The 25739-nt window shown below is 36.0% G+C and overlaps 1 protein-coding gene across 1 annotated transcript in view; it reads right to left on the bottom strand.

Moving 5' to 3' along the window:
* LOC136035432 (non-structural maintenance of chromosomes element 1 homolog) overlaps positions 1–25739 on the bottom strand; it is a 39259-nt gene that overhangs the window by 7717 nt on the left and 5803 nt on the right. Inside the window, exons 2-5 of the mRNA XM_065717241.1 lie at positions 16243–16343; positions 13255–13408; positions 4539–4737; positions 2471–2587 (exon numbers count right to left, since the gene is read on the bottom strand). Coding sequence (XP_065573313.1) covers positions 2471–2587; positions 4539–4737; positions 13255–13408; positions 16243–16324 — 552 coding nt within the window. The 5' untranslated portion in view covers positions 16325–16343. The remainder of the gene's footprint in view (positions 1–2470; positions 2588–4538; positions 4738–13254; positions 13409–16242; positions 16344–25739) is intronic.

Here is a 25739-nt window from a genome sequence, read left to right as displayed (position 1 = left end):
CAACAAACTATATTCCATACGTCATTAATGCAATCTTAGCAGCCAATCCCCGATCCCTTTCAAAGGATCAGGTTTTCTTATTGCAGTTATACTGGAAGTGGCTCTGAACATTCAATAAATACAAATTTCTGAATATAATAAATTAAGAATTTTTTGTTCTAGTGGTTAGTTAAGAGGAGAGGAGAAACTGCATTTTACCAACGTAAACTATTTAAATATATTTAGAACCCTCATGTACTAAATAATAAAGCACCTCCAATGAAATAATTTATCCCAAATCATTTTGATTTGACTATTTTTGACTACTATCAATTAGAGCTCCATTCAGTCGTTTGCAGCTAATCAGGATATATCTAATCTAATTTTCAATGAATGTTTCTTAAATTTCTTAATGATTCTATGAACATACATGTATTTCACAAGGTTCACTTATTATGAGGATACCATTTTTACCGTCTTATGGTAGGTGTGCCTCTAGGCCTGGGTCGGGAGTTTAAAGCCAGAAAACTCATAAAGCCTAGTGTGTATTTCTCTCATGAGCCTTAATTGATGGTGATCACTTGGAAATAACTTATTTGACTCTTTTATGGTTGAGCTTATAATGGCTAATTTTTGCTAACTACTTTCTTGCAAGTTTGTGGATTCTTCTTTTTGGTTTCTGTGTTTGGGTGTGCTACTTGTCCCCGTGTTTAGATGGGTGGGTAAGGCCAAATCGTTCAAGAGGTTATCCATTCAAATCACAAATGTAAGACAACATTTTTTTTTTCATCTAATCTTTAACACATTATAATAAATTATTCAAAAACGTTACTATACAATACATGAGCTTGGAATTCAACAAGTCAGTTTGAAAGAAAAATGACTTAATATATAATGGCTAAAATTTGATTTCGAACTCAGAACACTATCCGTGTGTTCCCTTAATATCCTAGATTTGGTGACAAGTCTACAGCTGTAACTTTGACAGGAAGAAGGAGATGCTTAGTTTATTGGATTGGTTAGTATCAGACCAATCTGTTCACCAAGCCAGAATTATGATATTAATTTTATGAGAGAATAATCTATGAGAGAAAGTAATACAATGTATTTTCCAATGTGTTTGCCATTTGTCAACTATTTTCAATGAAAATACAATAAAACTTATGATCTATTACATTAATAATGACCCATTTACGATCTATCTGTACAAAATAGAAAAGGTTACTTATTCTCTTAGTTTCTAAAGTATTTTCAGCGTATTTTTCAATCTAAAAAGAATACAAAATAGAAATAGTTACTTATCCTCGTAAGTTTCTAAAGTATCTTCAACGTATTTTTCAATCTATAAAGAATACAAAATATAAAAAGTTACTTATTCTCGTAAGTTTCTAAAGTATTTTCAAAGTATTTTTCAATCTAAGAAGAATACAAAATAGAAAAAGCTATTTATTCTCGTAAGTTTTTAAAGTATTTTCAACGTATTTTTCAATCTAAAAAGAATACAAAACAGAAAAAGTTATTTATTCTCATAAGTTTCTAAAGTAGTTTCAACATATTTTTCAATCTAGAAAAATGTAAAGTAAATTTCGAAACGTGATTCAGTAGGTGGATAAATCTGAATCTCAGCTATCGAATGATAGCAAAATTATCCTTTTACGTTGAGACACTAAAGACAGGAAAGTAGCAAACTAAAAACTTGCAGAGGGAACACAAACATTAAGGGAATTACCTTATAACCAAACAAAGTTAAGAGTCAATAAGCATTCAGCTAATATAAAGAATAAAGAAACTAAAGAATAAGAAGTGGCGATAAACGAACTTTCGTATGAAAAGCTCGTATGAGGAAATTCGGTGCCCATCAAGGACCTATTCTTTTCTCCATGAAATGTTTTTTTTTACAAGATTTGCTAGTAAATTTTGGAATAATGTGAACTGTCCTTGACAGTTCTTAGAATGGTACTTTTAGTATCAACCCCAATAAAAATTATTGGTGCGTATGTAAAAGCGATTTCTAAAGTGCCAGCATTGCAGGAATTTATACAACTCCGATTTGATGTTGAACGTTGAATGAGAGAAGTTTTATACAAGTCAAAATTCCTGAGAAACTAAATGTTAACCATACAAATGATTAAAGACGGAATTACCTATTCAAAGCCTTCATTTTGACCGGAGTTTCAGAGAAGAAGGCAATAGCTTTAGACCACAAAACGCACCGAAAACTATGTAGCATATTCATTTTTAGACGTTTTGTCAAAAATAAGCATTTTATCAGTTGGTATCAGATACAAAACGTTATTTTTTGTCTCTTGTTAAAGATAAGCATCAATTTTAATGAAAACTGGAATTTATGAAAGAGTTTAAACATTCCTAGAATTTTGATTTGAATTAAATTGTTACAGGGCATCGTTTCTTCTTTTCTCTATGAATATTAACGGTGGTAGTGACATAATAAACGAGTCTAGCGCTTTTAAGACATTGAAGAAACCCTTACCTTTACGACAATATCTTTGCATAGATGGCAGTCGGCAATATATTCCCTCAACTGACTTTCCAGCACTGACTTAAATTCACCAACTCCTCTAGGCGTTAGTGTTATCTCACCTTTGGACTAGAAAAAAAATAAAGTATTTACAGTTTTTTCAGTTTATATAATTCTTGGAAATTTTTTTTCGTTGGGAAAAATTTATTCGAAAGAAAATGATGCTCTAAATTTAAGTTCCTTCTTCATCCAGAATTATTAGCTTCAGTTTACCTCAACCCAGATTTCCGTGTGAACCCACAAATACAAATTAAGAAGCAAGATTAACCATTTATATTTATCTTCAAAATTGATGCCATAACTTCAAAGTCAGTGGCAAACCTCCAGCATTTTTATTGGGAGGGGGAAAGAAAGGTCGATATCCAGATAGTCAAGGTAAGGTAAAAAAAAAGGTAAAGGATACGGCATTAGACTTTAAAGTCCCTACCGGTAGTGCTAATCTCTGTTTCTTGCCTCTTGAGCCAGGTAGTGCAATGGGGGGTTGGGGGCCAACCATCCTGTGATTTCGCACACCCTTCCTGTTTACCTTCCCCAGATTTCTCCAGGTACCCATTTAGAGCTGGGTTGACTCTGGCTAAACTTACAGAGTCACGCCACTGACCCCCGTCCCAAACTAAACAATTGGGTACACTGGGATTCGGACCCCCGCCCTCTGAGAGAAAGGATCCTGAATTCAGCGCACAATCCACTCGGCCAGGGCATGGGATATATAATAGTTTTTCTCTAAATTATTGGAGGGGGCAACTGTTTTTGAGTCGTCGGAACGACTTTGGCAGATCTTACTATTAAATTAACAATGACAATATTTCAGGTTAAAAAACACAAATCGGCTCTTCAGACTAGAATATTATGGCAATCAAACAATAAAAATGATGTTTGTTTTTTTCAATAAAAAAATGCGCTGTAAGCAAGAAAATATGGAAATTTTATTCCTAAAATGACTTTCCAAAATTTTACTTCACAAAAAAGGAAAAATTAAACAGACTTTTTTTTACAAATAGCTAGAGTGGCTCCGAAAAATACAATCAATAATCAAATTGACCCGCTTACTATATACAAGACATTTTTCATATTCAAACTTCAGGAAACAAAGTTGTGAATAGCTCACTTTCAAATTTAAAAAAGGTTACGGTAAGACCTAGTTATCAGATAAAAATAGCTTAAAATATCTACGATTAAAATAATACATTGTTTGCCAGCTGATAAGCTGGCTCTTGATAAGTGAAACCACAATTTTCAAGGATTTTTCTTATAGGCTAGTTGTTTCAAAATTATGTAGTTTTTAGGGCAGCATTACATTTTCGTCAGTATTGCCTCTTTGAACCGTAAAATAAATAAGCCAACGTAATTAGTTAAATTTGGTAAGACATTTCCTCCGTAAGAACTCAAACACTAAAAATCTGTTGGTTCCCGATGACAATCACACCTTCGAAGTAAAGCTACGCCTTATTAAGCTGTTTGGTACCGAATGTTTTATCTTTTTTTTTTATTTTCACCACCTGTTGTTTAATTTGGCATCCACTACTGCCAACAACTGCACAACGGCGTAGGGACTGTGTTTTTTTTTGCTTTTTTTAGTCTTAATTTTAAAATTTTAAAAATACATTTGATTTTGCAAGTTTCCATTTAATCAATTCAAACCATCAGATTTCATTTTCACAGTCCCTGATACTTTAAATAATTTGTCCCAATAATATTAATTGCCGGGAACAAACTGTTTTCCCTACGTTGAATTTTTTACTTTAGATAGTAGAAAATTTTATTATATTTTTACATTTGGCATAAAAACTCATATTGGAAAGAACTCCAAAGGTAATTAAAACATATTTTACTAGGTCTAAAACATCCAGATACCAACAAGATTTAAATTTTTTTTATCAAAATTAAAAATTTATAGATTATTCTTTTTCTAATTTAGATTCCGCACCCTTACAGAATTTGTGCAAGGAAATTTATAAAAGGAAAACCTCTGTTAGAGGGGCATTATGAATAAGACTTAATAGTTGACAAAAGAAATTACATTTTTTGCAATCCATCCATCAGAAACGAACTTTAAAATGGCTTTGTCTGCATCAGCTTTGTTCATTTTCTTGATCATCGAGGATGTTGAGTTCAGCACTTTTATTGATGACGCCACGCCAGTATTTTCACCAGTCACAATCTCGGTCAAAATGTTTTTGAAAAGCTCATATTCAGCAGCAGAATACAAGGAGTTGGATCTAAATACAAGTTAACTTATAAAAAAGAAAACTAAATAAAAGTTAATTTATAAAACGCTAAAATATTCTGATAGATTTTGAAAAAATAAAAAAAAAAACAAAAAAAAAACAATACACATATGTAAGGCTAATTTGGTCAGATCTTTGACATAAATAGCAGAAGTTTTTTAAGAACCATTTTCGCTTTAAGGCACCAATACTCCTATTGGAAAAATTATCAGAACTTTTTGGGTGTTTGGCTATGGTCATCAAGTACATTTTAGAATGGATTTAGCCCTTTTTCTTCGTTTCCTTTTTGTATAAATCCTTACATCGGAGAGAGAGAGAAAGATTTATTTAAACAACAATCGTAGCTCAAACGGCTAACTTGATGTTGAATACAAAACATGCTGTTATGCACTATTATATATTGACGTAAAAAAAGGGACGAAAGAGTTCTGGTAGCGGTTTGTCCGAGCAAGCACAGGCACAGAGCTTACCCTTGAGACGATGTAAATTTAAGTATCAATCAACTGCTTTGCCACAAAAACCATAAAAAGTGGGATCAGTAAAATTCAGCCAAGTAAAAAAAAAAAAAATCCCAAATTAACTAGCATTAAATCCTGTCGGATAATAGGCATAAAAAAGTGAAATTCACAAATTTCTTAAGTTTAGCAAAAAGTTTATAATCTAAGTAATAAGTATAATTTTAATATCTGTTACAAAATTAAGATATGGGATGACCAGCCTAAACACAGCATAGGCCTGATAAATTCATTACCAGTGTTTCATAAAGGGCAAACGGCCGATTTTTGGCTCTAAATGTTGTTTCTGTAGATAATTTTGAACGTACATAGGTTATGCATCTTTTTAATTAAATAAAAATAGTATAGTTTCTTTCGAGTACAGCAAAAAGACAGTCGCAATTGCAAAGAACCACACCTAAACCATCATGACAGAATATCCTTACATAAATCACGGACTCACCGACTTTTGATCCATTTGGTCGTTATCGAATAGAACCATAATATCATACAAAATGCTCAACACAGTGTACTTTTAACAATTGCAGGGTTCGGGCAGGTCGGTTTGTTTCAAATTATAGGCTCTGTACTATTTTTATAGGATTTCCCGAGCCCAAATATAGGCCAAATATAGGATTTGGAAGTCTTCAGGATCAGATCTGTAGTAGATGGCGTGGGATGCCTGGTCACATACATTCGTTATTTCTCGAGTTTCTGTATTTTCTTCTTTTTTTTAATTTACTTCAAATACAAACTGTACAGATAATAAAAAACAATAAAAAATCAGATACACATACTGTGCCAACGATTGACTGCTACAGGTAAAATACTTGGAATCACTTTTGCTGTTTCTTCGGCATCAATTTCGATATGCGATCAGTTTTTCTCTTTGCAGGTGACTGCTCCATTCTCGCAAATTACACGATCTGCTCTTATTCTTCTGGACTTCACAGCTCCTTCGAGCAAAGAAACAGCTAGGCCAATGTCTATGGAACTCCTGGACTCGGCGGCCTTCTTCATTCTGTTGGTCGCTTCCAGAAGTAGAGTATCTGCTACTGTTCTCTTTTCTTACTCTGATGTTCGAAGTTTTTTCTTTTTGCTTTCCAGGTCTTCTATTTCTTTCTTTTTGTCATGGACCTCCTGCAACTTCCCCAGGTTGTCCTCTTCGAAAGCTGCTTTGCCCTTCTCGTATAGCTCTTCTTTTTTCTTTTCATCCAGATATTGTTGATACCAAGACTGTTGGAACGTGCAAGATTCAACAGTTCTTTTGAAATGAAAACCGTTCTGGTTTTCCTCCATAAAGTCTCAACGTGTCATATACCATAAGTCTCGCATCCATAACGCGTTCAGACAATAACGCCAGGTCTTCACCGATAATCCTACCAGAACGCGAGAACCCACACTCAACATCTGCGCTGCCATGCGATAACGTCATCACCGCTTTGATAAGCTTGGTAAGTTCCGGGTACTTACTGTCCCCGCACTTATTCACCAGTCCAAAATAATGGTTCCAAAAATGATCGATCCGAGTAATGTCCTCCCAGGGTCCAGTTTCCGTTCAAAAAAGCTACGTCTACGTCTACAATGCTTCTTGAATCCTTCATGTTGATCGGACTCAAACAGCGTAAAGCCTCTAGAAAACCATCCTTTTACAGAGGACATTTGTTTAAAATATGGCGAATACCCGCAATAAAATATTTTCGCACATTGACATAGAAAATGACCTTGTCTTTCAGTGTTGCTTTTTCACAGGAAGCTCGTTCCACATTTTCTGAAACTATGGGCTTTTCTGTAAATTTTTCAGCAAGATTCAACATTTCTGGTGAGAAATTTTCAGTTTCGGTCACGAAATCTGGAGTAAAGACCCGTCCGCAAAGCGTCACAACTAGCTTTTTGATCTCCGAGTGCAGAACATGAATAGGAGGCTCTTCTTTCTGGAACAGTTGGGTGAAAGTCGTGAACAGTTCTGCTGAGGCTAGAACAAACTCAAGTCGGGCCTTCATCATCGCACTTATGATGTAAGTCACAATCTTCAGAAATTTGGGAGTGGACAGAAGTTTCTTCAGTTTTTTCTCTCTCGGTACGAAGTTCAGGAAAGATTGCCGGCCACTGGTGTATGATCCTAGCAAGGGCACGTCCAATCGTCAGCCAGCAGCTAGGGACATGCTTTATGAAAGCATTCTCTGTTACTCTCACTTTATTTGGCACTTTCGATAGTGTTCACAACGTGCAGGCCAGCCGTCAAAAAATGAATGCACAAGAATAACAAAGTCGAAACTTTCTTCTCCGAACACCTAAAGACCTTTCAAGAAAGCGTTATGGATTATATGGATGTTGCAAGTACCAATGTTCAACATTCCATTTCCCGTCAATTTCTTTTTTTCGGCATTGAACTTGTTCAAAACACTTTTGTTGACGTTTGGTCCGTAACTTCCAAGCGTGATCAGCTTTTCAAGTGGCAGCTGATTCTGCTCAATGGCTGACATAATCTTCCTATACAGGTCATCACTTGTCGCTTGGCCCATAAAACTTGTGCATAAATGTCTGCTCTGGATTTCGTTTCCGTATGAGGACCAATATTGAGCACGTATCTGTAACTCTTTCCTACCAGCGTTGTTGATTGTCTCATCATATTCTAGTACAGAATATGACTAAATGTCCTTCACAAGCATTTGCTTAAAGTAAGAATGCAGCGCATCGGTGATCAGATACGCGAGTTTCCTCGCACTTAGGCACATTCCGTCGGGTATCTTACCGGGGAACATTGCATGGAAGGTTGTGGCAATATGGTCTGATGAGTCAGCAGACATGGAACTCTGTACCGTCGGAAGTGCCCATATTAACTCAGCTTTATAAGCAGCATCACGCTCACAAAACATGTTTTTACCAACTAATGGTTTAGCCTTGGTTGTTTCATCAACTCGAGGTTGTCCGGTCAGATGAAGCTGCAGTGGATGTAGTTGAGCAGTAACTACGGCTTTGTGTTCTGCAGATTGCACATGTTGGTTTAGCTGAGCAACCCCAGCCTTGCAACCAAGGCTGGCACTCGTCCTTGCAAAAGGACGAGTACTGGTCATTCCCAGTCTTATACCATTTGCCAATCTTTCTACCGCTGCAATCCGTCTTAGCAAACCATGAACTATCAAACGTGGTAGGCCCCATACTTAATTATCAAGCATCTCCTGCAAAATAGCATCCAAGGATTAAAAGAACATAAAAAGAAAAAATGTGGATATGTCCGAAACTGAGCCATATTCGCATCAGCCTTTTAAAAAGCGTTCAGCCAGGAAATGCATAAGTCACAAGAACTCTCATTAAGTAGAGACTGCTCGCCTATATACTGATCTTCACTCATTTCCGACAAGCTCAACATGACAAAAAAACATAGGCTATTAAGTCAACACAACAGCATAGCCGAGGCAGAAACAGCTCCCTAAGCCCGACACAAAGCATTAGTTAAGTTCAAACAGCTCAACTTTTGTAATTAATTATCGACCTACAACAAAATTCGCACAGTCTACAAGCAGAGTCAAAAGCAAAGAAAAGCACATCTTGGCTTACTTAATGAGCAGTGAAAATTCCAAATCACGAACAATGTTCTTAGTGCTCTTCAGCCGAAAATATAGGAATAATAGGATTTTACAGGAGTGCATTAAAATATAGGAATTTATAGGCGAGTCCGAACGCAGCAATTGACAACTTGAGAGTAATGAGCAATATTCGGAAGCATCCCGTATCATTAACACGGGTCAAAATATCGATACCAAAAGGTAAATATCGACATCAAGACAATATGTTTTACCATCTCTTAGCTCAGAATTTCGAAATATAGTCTTTTCTAGCATGGCGTTCTAGCCTTTCAAGTTGCACCAGATCCTTCTCAGTAATATTGCCTTGAACTGACATAAAGCAAATGGGTTGTTATTTCAAATATTATCTTAAGGCTTAAGGCCAAGGCAACCCTGCGTTTTATACAGAGCGTTTCTCAGGGTTATATAGGATAGTATTGACGACTGCTGATGAGAGTGTGTTTGCAGAGGGTATTTCATATATATATATATATATATATATATATATATATATATATATATATATATATATAAAGGTGATAAGAGTGAGTTAATTATAGAGGCAATAGCCAGGTTTCTGTAGGTAGCAAATTACTTAGTACGACGATACTTTTTAAACTTAGAGATGTTGTAGACAAAGTTTTAAGAGAAGAACAGTGCGGCTTTATGTAGGGGAGAGGATGTATCGACCGAATTTGGACTTTTAGGTTAATAATTTAGAATGCCTGATTCGTCAAACACCTCTAGTCCTCAGTTGCATAGAATATGAGCAAGCCTTCTATTCAGCTGATAGAAGAGCTTTAGTGAAGGTCTTATCCTTGTATGGTATACCGGGCAAATACATTAAAGTGATTAGTGCTACGTACGAGAGTAACACTGCTGGGGTTAAGGTAGGAAATGGGATTAGTAGCTGGTTTCATGTTATATCAGGAGCTAAGCACGATTGTGTTCTATCCCCGTTTATATGGACATTGTCTTAAGGTTAATATCACCGTTTCATTGGGAAAGCCTATTAGATGACAACTTCAGAGTCCAGACACCCTTTCTGTCAATAGTAACAAACCGGTCACATAATCAAAAAACCTTCGTCTTCAGAGGTAACAAAAGCGGGGATAATGAGTAATGACATTTATCAAATCCGCAGGCAAAGGACAAGTTCCGAGCAGATATAAAAATATATCAATAGAGCGGAGTTTTCCTTGTAAAAAGCAAAGGAAAAGCTCGTCCATCTTTCCAGTTTTTGACAGGGGGTGAGGGTGAGTACAGCTGAATTTCGTATTCGCTTTCCACAAAAAAGTAACCAATGTTAGTAGGAAATATGTTCAAAAGCAGTAAAACGCAACAGAGTGTTGTCAAAACGTTGTAATAAAATGCTTCTCCGAAGTCCTTTTCAATCTATGTCGTCCGCTTTGAATTTCACTGTGGGGGGGGGGATCAGTAACGGAAAATTGAAAACACTTGTATTAAGATTGCTTAAATTTTTCAATATTTTGAAAAGGAAATGCACAAAAAGAGAATGACAAACAAAATAATGTTGTAAATACGTTTCAAAAAAGGATAAAAAAAAACTCTCAAATTTTATTTGATCGCCACAGCTAGCCTGGATTCCACGGATGAGGGCTACAAGTTAAACAGGAGTAAAATATCTTTGACATGGAGCAGCGAAAAATTTTCAATAAATAGTAAACAACCAAGCCGTTAGACAACTGACATTTTTTATTATTTAAAATTCTTCAATAACGGTTCTGTCCTAGGAACATTGGAGTGAAGGGGTCTAGGTGCTCACTTGATCGTGGCCAACATTCGTATTAGAAATTAAATGGGCTACTGCAAGAAAATAATATTAAAGATAATAATTTTAATCCAACAAAAAGCCGAAAACTATCTAGAAATATGGACATCATTTGCAACCAGTAAACTTGGAAGCTTACCATTATCATTCACGGTGCTTTGTGTTAGGTGCAGGATTGCCACCCGGTGAAAAAAAAATCACTAGATTATTGAGAAAATTACTATATCAGCACATAAATCAATAGATTATTGACTAGAAATCAATAGAAACCATCAGAAACATAATACTTTTTATCAATGTAATTGACAATTGTTTTGTTTCTTTACCATGTTCTATACAGGCGCACCTATAGGAAAGGGGTAAAATTACCCCTCCCCCTAGATGTGGAAAACCCCTTTAGATTGATTTTTTGTTTTTCCTCAAGCGAAAATTACCCTTGAAATTTTGAAAAATGCCGTTTCACATCTTTACACAGAGAATAGAACAAACTCCTTGCTGTATTCTCGAACTGGTACCCTTGGCTTATACCCTGATTACTGAAAATCGGCTATCGGTGATCTAATCGAGATATTTGCTTTTCCTTTTTAATTTCTTTCCTTGTCCATCCAAAACCCCAGTTTTTTCCCTAAAAAAATATAGAAACTATTTTCTTTTTACTCTAATTGAGCTAGTATAATTCCTGGGACACCAGCGACAATTTTGAAAATGGCCTTTATATATTTTCATGGAAAAAATTCGTCTCACCCTCCGCAAATTTAAATAGGCATCGATCTTATTGCTTCTTTAATAAAAAAAAGAGATGCTTGTTAATTCTACGGAGCACACCCAGGAAGTGAAGTTTAATCCTAACGAATCCTAATGAAATATACCAAAATATGATTAAAATATAATACTCTAGTCTATATTATAATATAATTTGGTCTATATATTTGCGCATTAGGGGGAGGGGTGAGGGTAGAGTAATCTAGCCTAACCTTAGCCCCACCCCGTAATGTTCAAATATATAGCCCCAATTATACAAGTCCAATGCATTCTGTCACCTGTTTTTTGTTTTTGTGGCTATGAAACCGGCTTCCATAGGTCGTACATTATCCTTATTATCCGTAGCATACTTTCGTCCCCAGACCTATCCTAAGTGGATGCAGGGGTCATGTTAAACCTAATGATATAGCTTTGGAACCTTTCAACTATGCTAAACAAAATGGATCTCAAACTTTTGATTAAACAATTTTTGGGGGAAAAGAGAAGTGATAGGAAGGCTCTCACTTCTCCAGAACGTGTCATTTGGAGGAAGGGATCTTTACGCTAAAGTAAAAAAACACTTTAGCGTAAAGGTCGAGGTACTGAGGAGGGATCAACTCCAAATATACGTAATAATTTCTGTTCGTTTTAGGTTTTAATGCTGCTCCTTACTTTCGGCCCGAACTTGTTTTTGTTTTTCGTTTAATTCCTGATAGTTTTTTTAATTAATGCTGGGTAATCCAGCTCTCCCTCCCATAGAAATTTGCCTTTCCCCATGAAAACTCCTCCTTGGAAAGAGATCCTTCCATGTAAGATATTTCAATATGCCAGTTTTAAGAGAAAAACAACTATGTAGCCGATTTCAAGCCCGGGTTCCAGCACGGACGGGCAGACTTGTATGTATTGATTGCCATTGTCGATTGTCTTCTAACCGCAGACAATGTGAGCCTCTTCTTGATGTCACGGGCCGAAACAGACCCGGCTACGCGGCATATTTGTTTAAATTGATTCTGAATGTTGCTTGTCTTCTAACTGCAGACAATGTGAGCCTCTTCTTGATGTCATGGCGTCACCATAGGTTCGATATAACCACCATGGGAAAAATACATGTTCTTCCTTAAAGTTTTATCCTATTTAAATCATTTTTGTGGCCAGAAATGTCAATTTGCCAGTTTTAAAAAGAAAATAAATTATGTAGCCAATTTCGAGGCTGGGCCCCGGCACAAGGCAGGCTTGTATATATTAATTCTCGTTGTAAGTAGCAACTTCAAAATGAATCACCTTTGTTCGCTACTCTTTCCTCGAGAAAATAGAGGGCTCTACAAGGGATAAATTCAACGCTGAAGGGTCCCAATGACTTGTCACTTTCATTTTTGACACGTTCTGATTGTCATTGTCGCTTGTAATTCCTTCTTAAAGCTGTGACATATTTAGATCATTTTTGTTGCCAAGAATATCAATATGCCAGTTTAAAAAAAAAAAAATATACAGCCAACTTCGAGGCCAGGCCCCGGCATGGCTACTCGGCAGGCTTGTATATACTGATCCTCATTACCAAATCTCTAGTAAAATCAGCCCAAAGGACCCCCAGGAAGTCGTAGGTCAGAATGCATTTTTCAAATACACTAGGATAGCATTATATAAGGAATTACAAATATTTATGCGCATTTTGTCAAATATACTTTTTTTATGCCAAATTTAATTTTAATTTGCAGAGCCAGGGATTTACAAACCTTTTCTTTTATTGTTTGTTAGTAAATCTTCTTTTTTCTACTTAGGATAAATAAAATGCACAACAGTTCAATGAGGAAGGAGGAACAGAACCCTGAATGTAATTAAGGTATCCTTGCATTACATAGCAGCCATTTTCCTGAAAAACGACAGAACCTAAACAAAGCCGTTCCTTACTTACTTAAGATGCTTTCCAGAAGAAGTATTGACCAGCACATAATGAAGACAGCCTGTGTCTTCACACAGCCTTTTAATACAATCTAGACCAACCAGTTTCAGTTTTTTTCTCGTTTCTTCCAAGAAATCATCTGCTGAAACATTAGGCGGTACAAACCCTGCAAGACAATAACTAGTTATTACCCTTTACAAAATACTCCCAATCACTTTAAGAATAGACAGACCTTTCAGTGTTATTAGATCTTTTGCAGCATTTTCAACAGGCTGACAAGGAATTTAAGTTTTAATTTCTTTCTTTGTTTAAAATATTGTAGTATTGATTCTAAATAACATCGAAATATTGACTGTAAATTACTAAAACACTAATCTGAATAACCTAAATATGAACAAAAATGCATAAACAGCAGTCTAAAAAAGAATTCCCCCCCCCCCAAAAAAAAAACCAAAGGCTAAACAAGTGTGTGGCAAAGCACGTACTGTAAAAAACCATAAATATTTCCTTCTTGTAGTCAATAAAGGCTGTAATAACCTTAAAAAGGTTATAGTGCTGATTTGACAATCTTTCACAAGTAAAAAAAAAAATCTAGATTTTATACATATTTTTCTTGTCTTAAACTTAAGCAAATGATAAAAACTCCACAATAAGGGGAAACTCTTTCGATGTTATTCTTAAAAATATGAATAGATTTCTCTTCCCCTTAGCTTTGTCACAACTGGGTGGGAGGTATCACCTCTCCTTCCTTTCTTCTCCCTTGTCAAACTTTAAACATTCGTTTTGAATCACCTATGGCTCTTACCGCTCATATAATAACACAAGCCTTTTTCCTTTGTCATATGATTGAATACTGAAGACCAGTCTAACATTTACAATTCACAAAATCCTGATAAAAAAGACTACTTTCTATAACAACTTAAATGATAAATATTTCATTTCCCCCCCCAAAAAAAATAACCGTACTCTACAAATAAGCCCTACATCTATTAACCCGTAAAGACATTAATTAAGAATAAACTAGAACTGTTCAGAAACAGTAAACTGGATAACAATAATAAAACTATGAAAAGTGATATAAAAAAGGAGTTTGTAAAACTATTTGGTCCTGCAACAAAAATAAGGTCAAAGAATTGTTTAGAAACAAATCAAAAACTGGTATTCAGAGGTTATGAATTTGGCTGGCAGGAGACTTGACCAGCTGAATTTCGACCTACATGAAGTCCCTGAATTGTAGCACCAACTGCCTCAGCAGGTTCCTTCCTTCTATTGTCCAAAGCCTTCCAGTATTGTCTTAAAAATTACCAACCAATGACCTTCCTGATTCTTTACCCTTTATTTCTTTTTGGACCGAAAAAGGATTGAGAGACTAAGAAAAACAAGTGTCTGACTCCTAGATATCCTTTTCCTTTTTATTAGCGCCTTCAGCAATTTCCTTTCACTGCACTTGTCTTTCCTTTTCAATAATGTAACCAACTCTGGGCAGCTTCAACAAATATGGAAGCAGGGTTTCACAACCTCCTTAAAAAAGAAAGATTGAAGGCCTGGTTTTAAAGGTGTTTACCCTATTTTTCTCCCTCCTATATTCTCGAAACTGTAAGGATTCCTTGCAGACTGGTTAAAAGAACAGATTCAGCCTCTTACCAGCTTGAGGTGATTCAGAACATCAAATCTACATCTATTTGCCATTAGTGTGTTCATCTTGTGAACACCATTGGGAAAAAACTCTTGAAAAACCTAAAACTTTGCTAAATTTAGTTTCCATTGATCGAAAAACAATCTATGATCTTATTAATCACAATATGTTAGTTGAAAAACTTGTCACTGAATTTAATGCTGATTCTTTGCTGGTGAAAATGACTGCCTCCTTCCTATCAAATAGATCACATGTAGCTAAACATCAGAATCATTATTCCAATCCTCTCCCCAGCCACAAGTAAACCCTTCTAAAAAATTATAATGTCAATTTATTTCTTTAAATCCCCCCCCTCCAATTTTTCGTAATCTTATCATAACATCAATAACAATGGAAAGGCAGTGTGTTCTTTGTCGCTATTTACGTAACCTTATCCCTCCTGGAATTTCCGAGTCCTTTTTTAAATTGCGTGTCGTTACATTTTCTTCAAATTTAAAGCAGAGTATTCTTATTAAAAATAACATCCATAAAGCTAATCCTTCTCCTTCCTTAAGCTTCTAAAGAAATTTGACATTTCCCCTTTCCATTCTTTGAGGATTGATACTTCCTTTGTCTGCACTTACTTTGAATACAAATCTCCAATTTGGAACCCTAACATTCCAGAGAAGAGTCTGATAAAATAAAGGTGAAGTCCCATACTCTGTTCTTCTAAAAAATAAATAAATAAATAAACTAGGTTAGAAATGCGTGAGTGCAGGAGAGGTATCTTGTGCCTCCATTTAAAAAAAAAATGCATCAATAAACCCTTGAACAGAACACATTTTCCCAAAAAGAAACTCCCCACCTAGATTCTGCTCTCCTCAGGCCATTTACATGGCTGTTCCTACCTAGTCTTCCGTTTCCAGCAGTACCAGTGATTATGAAAAAACCTTCGTCCCCAACATTATACAAAATAAACAAAACTTCCTGCTACTTTCTATCTTTTTATTTTTTGGTAGCCTATAGATGCTGCCCATGTTTTGTATTTGTTTGCTCATTTTTTTTTCTTTTTTAATATTTCCTTTATTTTTTGTATTTGTATTATTTTATTATCTTTCTTTGGGGGGAGGGGGTATTATTTAGTTTTACTTAATGACTAATGAATGGATATTCATTTTTCCAGTTTAAATTTTGGCCTTCTTTTGCCAATCTTCAAGTTTTTGTTTCTTTGTTTTGTGCTGATTTTATTTATTGACCCAAATATTTCAACTCGACCCATTGGGGCTTGTGACAGCAATATTTTTAAATAGATATCTTGTCTTAGTCTAAACATAACAACAAACTTCATACTACTCATTATTAAAGCTCAAAAAGGAGAAACATACTTTGCAGTTCACTCTCCAAAACTGAACCTTGGAACAGCAAAAATCTTGAGAAAAAATGTCTTTTTTTATTGAGGCTATCCATAGCTATACCGAAAATGCACCTAAAATAGAAAAAAAAAATTGTATACTTAAATTCAGAAAGATGCAAAAAAACATACAACAAGGCAAAAGTACAGAAATTGAAAGCAACTTTGCAGGAAATAGGAATGCATAGACATGAACTGAGGGATCTAGGGGGGTAATCCTGTCCCCTCTCTTCTTTTTTACCCGGTAACATATGTTCATATTAATGCATTCTACCGCCATTTAATTATTGTATGCTAAGGTTGTTTTGGTGTTACTTGGTTGTTCTACATTTGTTTTTTCATAGGCATATATTTTGGGGATGATACCTAGCACGGGGATACCATGGGGAATTTATGGTAGGCACGCCACTTGCCTGGGTAGGGAATTTAAGTGCCGAAACCCTATAGGCAAGTGTGTGTTCTCCTCGTGAACCCTTGTGTTGGGTTGTTGCCTCTGATTTATTTGTCTTTTTTTATTGTTTTTATTATTTGATAAAAGACGACTTATACTTACTTAAGACACGATTGCCTGTCCATGGATTATTCTTTATGGTTGATTGTGTATGACTATGCTGTTTGACCTATGTAATTGTATGGATGAGTAGGCCTCATTCAAGTACAGATCTATATTAATTACTAATTTAGGAAAAAAGTCTTCCTTTTCTCTTTCTGTCTTTTTTTTAATGTGTTTGTGCTGTTGCATTGGTGATTTCCTTTTTCATTATATATATATATATATATATATATATATATATATATATATATATATATATATATATATATATATATATATATATATATATATATATATATATATATATATATCTTGCAAGTGCGAACACCTCTTTCGATCTATTGGACTTTAAAGCCTGTTTTGGACTTGTATTAATTCAGTGCTGTGAACTTGAATTAATTCAGTGACCGCAGTCTTGCAAGTGCGAACACCTCTTTTGATCTATTGGATTTTAAAACCTGTTTTGGACTTGCATTAATTAAGTGCTGTGAACTTGAATTAACTCAGTGACCGCAGGTAATTCAGTTGTTATTTCATAATATTTGCTATGGCTCAACTTGACCTAGATTCAGAGTGAATATATTCTTTTTTTTAGATTTTAAACCTGCATTAATTCAGTGGTTTATACTCGGATTATTTCAATGACCATAGATAATTTTTGATTTCATATAATTAAGAAGCGTACTGGGAACAAGCAGAAGGGGGGAAGGAGCCTCCCGCAAGCGACGTATTGTACCCACCGGTATTAAGTTACCCGTAAATTGCGGGAAATAGTTGAGGGGGTCCTTACACTTCCCTTGTTCCCAGGTTCCTTCATTCATTGTGAATCATCCCTGTGAGATAATTTATTCTGAATTAACTGACGCTTGATTACGAGCTTGGCTCGCCCCTGCACTAATTTTCGGACTGGTTACTGCGGCCTGGTTAGCAGCGAAAATGGATAAAAATAATATCGTTTGGAATGCGGTATTGAACTTTGTGTCGAGGTCAATGCTCGCTGGCATAAAACACCAGCTGATTGTAAGCCGTGCTGTGGAATTCTTCAGTAGAGATGACATTCTAAGTGCAAAAGAACTGTTGCCGTTGAAATCGGGTCTACCGGACCCCTTTCGCAAGTCTCTGAAAGATGATGAAAATGTTTTGGATATAGCCAAATTCTTTGTCAAGTCAGCAAAGGAAAATCGTGCCTTGCATACCTTCGTTATTTTTGAACCTACAGAAGTCACGGCTTGTATGGAGGAGATAAATGCATGTATAACTACTAAAGTAAACGACATGTGTCGTCGTTTTGACGGCCTTATGGAACGTATTAACAAAGGTAAGTTCCACGTTTCTACCCATACCAGCCCCTCTAGTGAACTTTACGCTCCGCAAAAGCTATCATACTCAGTCGTTGTAAAAAACCCTCCACCCTTGAAAACACCACTGGAACGAAAGAACTTTATCGAATCTGCATGTGGCGAAGCTCTAGACGCCTCCAAAGTTGAACTAAGGCCTGGAAGGAACGGTTGGCACATGACTGTAGCTCACAAGGCTACGGCGGAAAAAATCGCACTAGCGATCAAAAATAAAAATTCAGAATCCGATGCCAAAGTAAAAACCCCTTTGTACATAGGACTCATTAAAGGGATTCCTGAACCCCTTGACGCAGAGGTCATTCAAAGTCTAGTTTCTGGATGTGAGAAAGCTGAACAATGTGGAAAATCACGCGCCTTCAAGCTTTATTTTCCAAGTCGTGAATCCCTCGATACTGCCACAAAACTTTAAATGAAAGTGGGCTTTGAAAGTTTCAGAATTCAAGAATTTGTCTTTCTTCCGAAACGTTGCTACAACTGCCATGAATCTGGCCACATAGCGGCCCAGTACAAAAAAGTATCGAAGTGTGCCCATTGTGCTCAAAATAACCATGGAGCAACGAAAGAAAATCCCTGCCAGAATGCGATGCGGTGCCTAAGCTGTACAAGCACCCGACACACATGCTACCACGCTAGCTGCCCATCTAACAAGTCAGCGAAGTTAATGACCTCAAACGCCCAAAATGAATGAATTTTATATTGACAAGCGTTTCGTCTCCTGGAATATGAATGGTAGTCTTAGTACCAAAATTACTGTGCTTGAAAAATTCTGCCTCACCGAAGAAACTATTTGTCTCCAAGAACACTTTCTTTCTAACAACAGTAGAAATATATTCGATGCCTTACCCTCACACATGGTTCATTTTGTACCAGCGAAAAAACCTAAGAAACGAGGGCGCCCCTCGGGTGGACTTGCTACGCTAATAAGTGGGCATATCAACTCCGATTTGTTCGCTAGTTCCGACCATTTCTTAGCAGTTAGAGTTGGCGAGACTGTTATAATAAATGTATACCTGCCCACCGACTACAGAGACGATTGCTCCGAAATGAAGTTTGCTCTAGCCTACAAAGAACTGGGGAAATGTATGACTAAAATTAGTGCTTTTCATCTCCATTGGATTTTATTGGGGGACTTTAACTGTGATATATCCAAAAGTGAAAGCTCGCATTCAGCTCTTCTGCTTAGTCTGATTCCAAATGAAAGTGCTCTTGTGCCGAAAGCGGGTGACTTTACGTACGTTCACCCTACCGGATCAGTTTCTAACCTTGATCATGTCCTTGTATCTAGTAGTATTTTTAGTCGCTCATTAACAGTAGATGTGCTACGTGATTTTTTAATTTCTGACCATTTACCGCTATCGTTCCAAATCAGTGCACCATTTTATCGAATGCGCGCAAATCGACCTTTAAAATGGAGAACAATCATTGAATGGAGTAAAACCAATTTGACTCAGTATCAGTACTGGCTTGATAATCTACTTTTGAAGATAAAAATACCTTTTGACTTGCTCCAAACTTCAGTACCTATTCCCACGTCTGAAATTCGTCTAAAACTAAATATGTACTCGTCACTTATTTCGCATGCGCTACTACAAGCGGAATTGCACTCTGTCCCTCGATCCAGAATCCGTGCTGGGTCACAAGTTAAGGGCTGGTCCGGGAACCCATCCCTTGTTGAAGCCTGCCAGAAGGCCAAATTTTGGCTCGGCATATGCATAGAATACGGGAGACCCAAGAACGGCATAGTGAACCAAATACGGATTTCCACAAAGCGCCATTTTTCCAAAGAACTGCAAAAACATAGAGCCGCTATTGGTTCTGATTTTTCAGAAAAGATAATGAGTAATCCGACGCTTCTATGGAAAAGTTTGACCCGCAACCAGAGTAAAAGAAACGCTCCGTCAGCTCATATCTCTGCTGAGGCCTGGCAACAACGTTTTTTGAAAGAATTTTCAGAACCTGATTCCAAAGTAGAATATCCTCTTAAATGTGATCTCAATCGGATACTGTCAAAAAAGACTGTATCCGCGTTTATTGTTTCATTGTCTGATATTATGAATTCTGCGCAAAAAATTAAGAAACCTTTTTCGAGGGGTACAGATAATATTTGTGCTAAACACATTCTTCTTGGAAGTCCCCTACTACTTTGTCACCTTGATCTCATGTTCCAAATGGTGTTCACAACTGGAATAGTTCCAACCTCATTCTCTTCTGGTCGTCTTGCTCCTGTTCCAAAAAAAATAAATCGCTGAATGAGTGTTCTTCATATCGCCCTATTACAGTTGCTACTACTTTCTGCAAGATTTTTGAAACACTCGTAATGCCAGAACTTACAGATAAATGCTACATGCCGCCATATCAGTTTGGCTTCCAAAAAGGCCTAGGGTGTGCCCACGCGCTTACTGCACTGTCGTCAATACTTATAGATGCTGATAAGTCTGGTGATTCGCTCGTCCTAGGGAGTCATGATGTAAGCCATGCTTTCGACTCTCTGATTCACGCACAAATTCTTCTTGAGCTATATAAACGGGGAGTTGACACGTCTGCCATTCGTGCTTTGTACGATATGTGTAACCATCTTGCTGTTGTAATCAAGCTACCTGATGGGACCATAACACGTTTCGTTATTCCAGTCCGTCGAGGCGTCAGACAGGGTGTCCTTACCTTTCCAGTTGCCTTTAATAAATGTATCCTGAACGCCCAATCCAGCACAGTTCCTTCGTGTATTTTAAAAGGGATTGATGTGTCACTAATCGCTTATGCAGATGATATTTTTAACCCCAGTCGAACAGTATAGTCGTTCGAAAGAAATTTTGCTATTTTAAGTAAAGAATATGCTAAGATTATCCTTACATTCAATAGAGAAAAATCGGACGTGGTTCTGTTCAACTGGGTTGAAACTCGAGCAGGTTGTACTATTAATCTCGACCGCGCGCCAGTTTCCCCAAAATCACAAATGAAATATTTAGGGCTTCCTATTGGTGACACTCTTAAAGCAACTCGAAGGCTCTTGATCCTTCATTTCCAACGACGAACAGCAACTGCATACGGAAGCTTGGTAGCAAACAAACTTCAACTCAACCGCAAACTGCTAGCGAAACTTTACAATGCTTCTGCACTCCCGAATTTTCTACACCTTGCACATTTTTGGCGTACGTTTACGATAACCGAGAAGAAGGAACTTCGGTCAATCTATTTACGGTATGCCAAATACCTGCTTGCCCTTCCACCATGGTCAAGCAGCTCCTGGGCCATTAAAAGATACGGCATTATAGACCCGAATGCTTCTATCAGAAAAAGCATAGAAGCTTATAATAGTAGAATTGGTCGGCACTCATGGAGCGCTATTTTGATTCAATGAATGTTTCGCTTTTGTATGTTTTAATTGTTTTTAAGTAAGGTGAAGTGTTGCAAAGTTTTTTGTGTAGTTTTTAGGTCATTTCCTTTTTCCTCTTTTCTTTTATTCACATTATACTCCGTTTTTCATGTGTATTAGAACGGGTTATAAATAAATTCAGTTCAATTCATATATATATATATATATATATATATATATATATATATATATATATATATATATATATATATATATATACATATATATATATGAATCCCCCCCTTCACGGACCCCTCTTAATGCTATTTGTGCCTACTGGAACCAGAGACCCCTCAATTCAATCAAATGATAGTTCCTTCAAGTCAAATTATTCACATTTTCTGGATATTCAATTAACAGGTTGTTTAATTATAGTCTTTCATTTGGCAGACTTACATAACTACACATTTTCTTTTACAGTAAACTCTCTGAATTTGGTAGTCAACAATTTATCTGACTCTTTGCATAAGCAATGAAAATAAATTGATTGGATTATTAATATAAATAAAGAGTAAAAGACAACTTTATTTAGTCTGGGACGAACACTAAAATTTTACAGAATGAGAATGGTTTACAAAGGAAATCTTTTATTTGAGGGGGGCAGAGGGTCTGTAAGAGGGAGGATATATATATATATATATATATATATATATATATATATATATATATATATATATATATATATATATATATATATATATATATATATATATATATATATTTATATATATATTGTTAACCGTAGTAACTTTACATTAGCTTGTGAAGTAAAACGGATTCATTAGGGGTTACATAAAAGATAACCCCTGTATAAAAGATAAATCCTTGTAAAAACTTGCCTTTTCCTTTTCTTGATTCCAAAAAGTGACAAAATAAAGATGCAAGCATAGCATCTTCTTGTGATAAAATAATTTGAATAATGAAATATATAGAGAAATGAGTGGAGCACATTTTCACAAGTAAAGTAAGATTATGAACAAAAAAAATTAAAGATTTTCAAATAAAGTTGAGGTTTATTAAAGCTGAATTAATTTCCCTTGTTGCTATTTAGCGAAGTATAGTTTTTGTACCTGGTCACTAGTTTTGAGAAGGAGGAGAGATATAATGTTCTAACTTGCCTTTCTATTCTAGTGACTTGGGTTTCTACAATCATTGAATAAAAAACCTTGTAATACCAGACATATTTACACTAAGGGCATGTTACTTCACTGGTAAAGGTAGAGATTTAAACATTACTGAGCAACAAATTAGTTGAAGATACTTCTCAATGCCTTTTGTCATTCCAAATATAATAATTGCTTTACTTGGGAATTCAATCTTAAGCCCTTTATGGACCCTTAAAGAGAATGCATTTTTCTCAGATCTTTGGATATAGCAAAAGGTTAAAATATTGGTTTAAAACCTAATATAAGATTAATAAAATTTTACTGGGGACATCCTATACTACTTACAATGGTTTAGCTAGACTTGAATTTACTACATTGGAATCACGACGTCACATCCTTACCATGAACGTTGGGCACAAGTGCCTTAGTTCTGACTATCATCAACGTCTTCTTCCCCCTTCAAAGAAAATCCCCCAATCCTTCCTATAACAAGATTTAATGCTCGTGGAGGTCCAAATACCCAGCTTTGTGTCCCCAAATGTTGACCATGAGGTACAGAAACTCTTTTGTTCCCAATTTTGTTTTGTATTTTAATAATTGATTTAACTTTGTCATTATGTTTATCATCTGTTTTGTCATTATAACTGTTCTGACGTGCTTATGCTAGCTTGTGTGCTGTTTTAGCCAATAAATTATATTCTATATTCTATTCTAATATTTGATTACAGATCTGTTTTGTTAAAATTATATAATCCACAGGCATTGATTATACAGGAATCTATTGGATAAAAATGTTAAATTATTTTTGCCGTGCCTAATCTATGCTGCTTTAATAAAACTAAAGACTGTATTTTCTGATGGCACCTTTTGTAAAATTAAAGACTGTTTTTGTTAGCACTAAAATTGGCAGAGAGCCATAAAACTTGTCATTAGAAGAGAAGCTCCAAATCAGCCAACCAAGCTGGAAAGTAATGTAAAAAATTAGTCCAGAAAAGCAAGTGGTGGCAGTGAAAACAATCAAATAGGCTAGTGCAGCCTACTCTTTTCTTTGTTGCTTGAGCAGCATTCACATTTAAAACAGTAGCATTTGCTATAGTAAAATATAATAGGAAAATACAGAGTTCACACGTTCACAGTATATTTATCCATAAGGGAAAGAAAGGGTTAAAGTGGAGAAATGCTTCTTCAGACAGGAGAGATGCTAGGTAAGTATTTATGATTGTTTTAAATTAATTTTTAAAATATCTTGGGGCTTTCTTCAAGTGTGCCCCTGTGCTGACTTACGCTACAATCACTTTGAAAAGTAAAGACTTTGTCTGACAAGTAGCTCCTTTTATGGTGAAAAATGCTCCAAAAAAAAACTCCAGCAAACTGTTTCTTATATTTTCACTTTAAAAGAATTTAAGCAATAATTATAAATCTGGTGAAATTCTAGATAAGCTAATTTTGGCTATCTTGAGATGGGGCTAGGCTAAGCAAATGAAACTTTTAAGGTGGATCTAAACACTAAAGTTTGTCCTGGGAAGGTATTTTGAAGTATCCACCTCTAGTCCTTCTCCCTCTAGAGGGCACTGACCTTTGATTATCTTTAAAAATCTTTGTGTTATTAAAGTGAAACCTTGCAAAAAAGATTTTCTGTTTAAACGAAGTACAAGAAAAATATTTTTAGCTGCACAACTCTGCTCAACACCTAAATTCAGAAAAAGAAACAATGATATGGCTTAAGATTCTACTCAAATAACAGGAATTGGTAAATATGGAGCAGTTCATATAATTGATATACAAATAAAGTGGACGTACCACTCAATGTCATATCTTATGCTCTTTTTGAATATAATAATTACTTTCCTGGCAAATTCAATTTTCAGCCCTTTCAGGACCCTTGAAAATAATATTTTCTCTCTGCAGTTTTAGGATATAAAAACGGGTTAAAACATTTGTTTCAAACTTACGATTTTGCTATAAATCCATTTAGTGCTGCCTAATGCAAAGAACAATATTAGCATAATGTATTATTATTATTTTTTTATCTTACACCAGGGCACTTCATATAAAAGGAGTAGTTGCAGAAACTTCAAAAAGGGCAAATTTGATTGGAAATTGAAACAACTAGTGTCCTTTTCATTAGTCAAAAGTGATTGGAGGGCAACTAACCCCCCTCCTATGTCCACCCTTTCCCTAAGTACATCCAATCAAATTTTAAGATAGCCATTTTGTTCAACGTAGTTGAAAGGTCTGGAAATTATTTCCTTGAGGATTGAAAATCCCCCCAGCCCTCAGGGCAAGGGTTGTAAGTTATGCCCTGGGGCATATAAGATTTTTATAGAAAGTGTTGTCGTAGTGACTTCAAAAAGGGCTCATTCGAATGGGACTTGAGAGGGCTAGTACCCCTTTTGATAGTCAAAAGTAGTAGGAGGGCGAATGCCCCACACTCATCATTTCTCCAGACCTTACCTTAGACCTGCCTGTGCTGCCAGAAGCACCCAGGGCATCCACAAGATTTCACCAATCTTTTTTGAATTGGGCAGCTGCATATATGCCATCCCAATCAGGCTGAAGAGAAGCATGGATACTGCCCTGATCAGACTGGTATGTTTGATGCAAGGTGTTTAAAAGGTCTTCCCCATTTTTTACTTCTGTTTGTGTGCCAATGTTAGGTGGCTTTTGGGATCTGAGTGTCCTGTATTCATAGAACATGGCCCAAGTATCTCCACTACCCAGCTCTAATGATATCTGTCACCCACAGCCCTCAGGACAGGAGGTGTAACTTATGCCCTTGGGGCATATAAGGTTTTTATAGAAAACGTTATTGTAGAAATTTAAAAAAGGGCTCATTCGATTGGAAATTGAGAAAACTAATACCTTTGTTATCAGTCAAAAGTAATCAGAGGGCAAATGCCCCCCCCCACCATGCCAATCACTTCCTAAAACACTTCCAATCAAAATTTAGAGACAGCCAGTTTGTTCAACATAGTTGAAAGTTCAGAAAATTAAGTCTTCGAGGATGACAAATCCCTCCAGCACTCAGGGCATGGGTTGTAAGTTGCCCTGAGGGCATATAATGTTTTTTATAGAAAGCAT

Source organism: Artemia franciscana, chromosome 14 (assembly GCF_032884065.1).
Source record: "Artemia franciscana chromosome 14, ASM3288406v1, whole genome shotgun sequence".
Classification (NCBI taxonomy): Eukaryota; Metazoa; Arthropoda; class Branchiopoda; order Anostraca; family Artemiidae; genus Artemia; species Artemia franciscana.
This window is presented reverse-complemented; position numbering and strand designations above follow the sequence as displayed.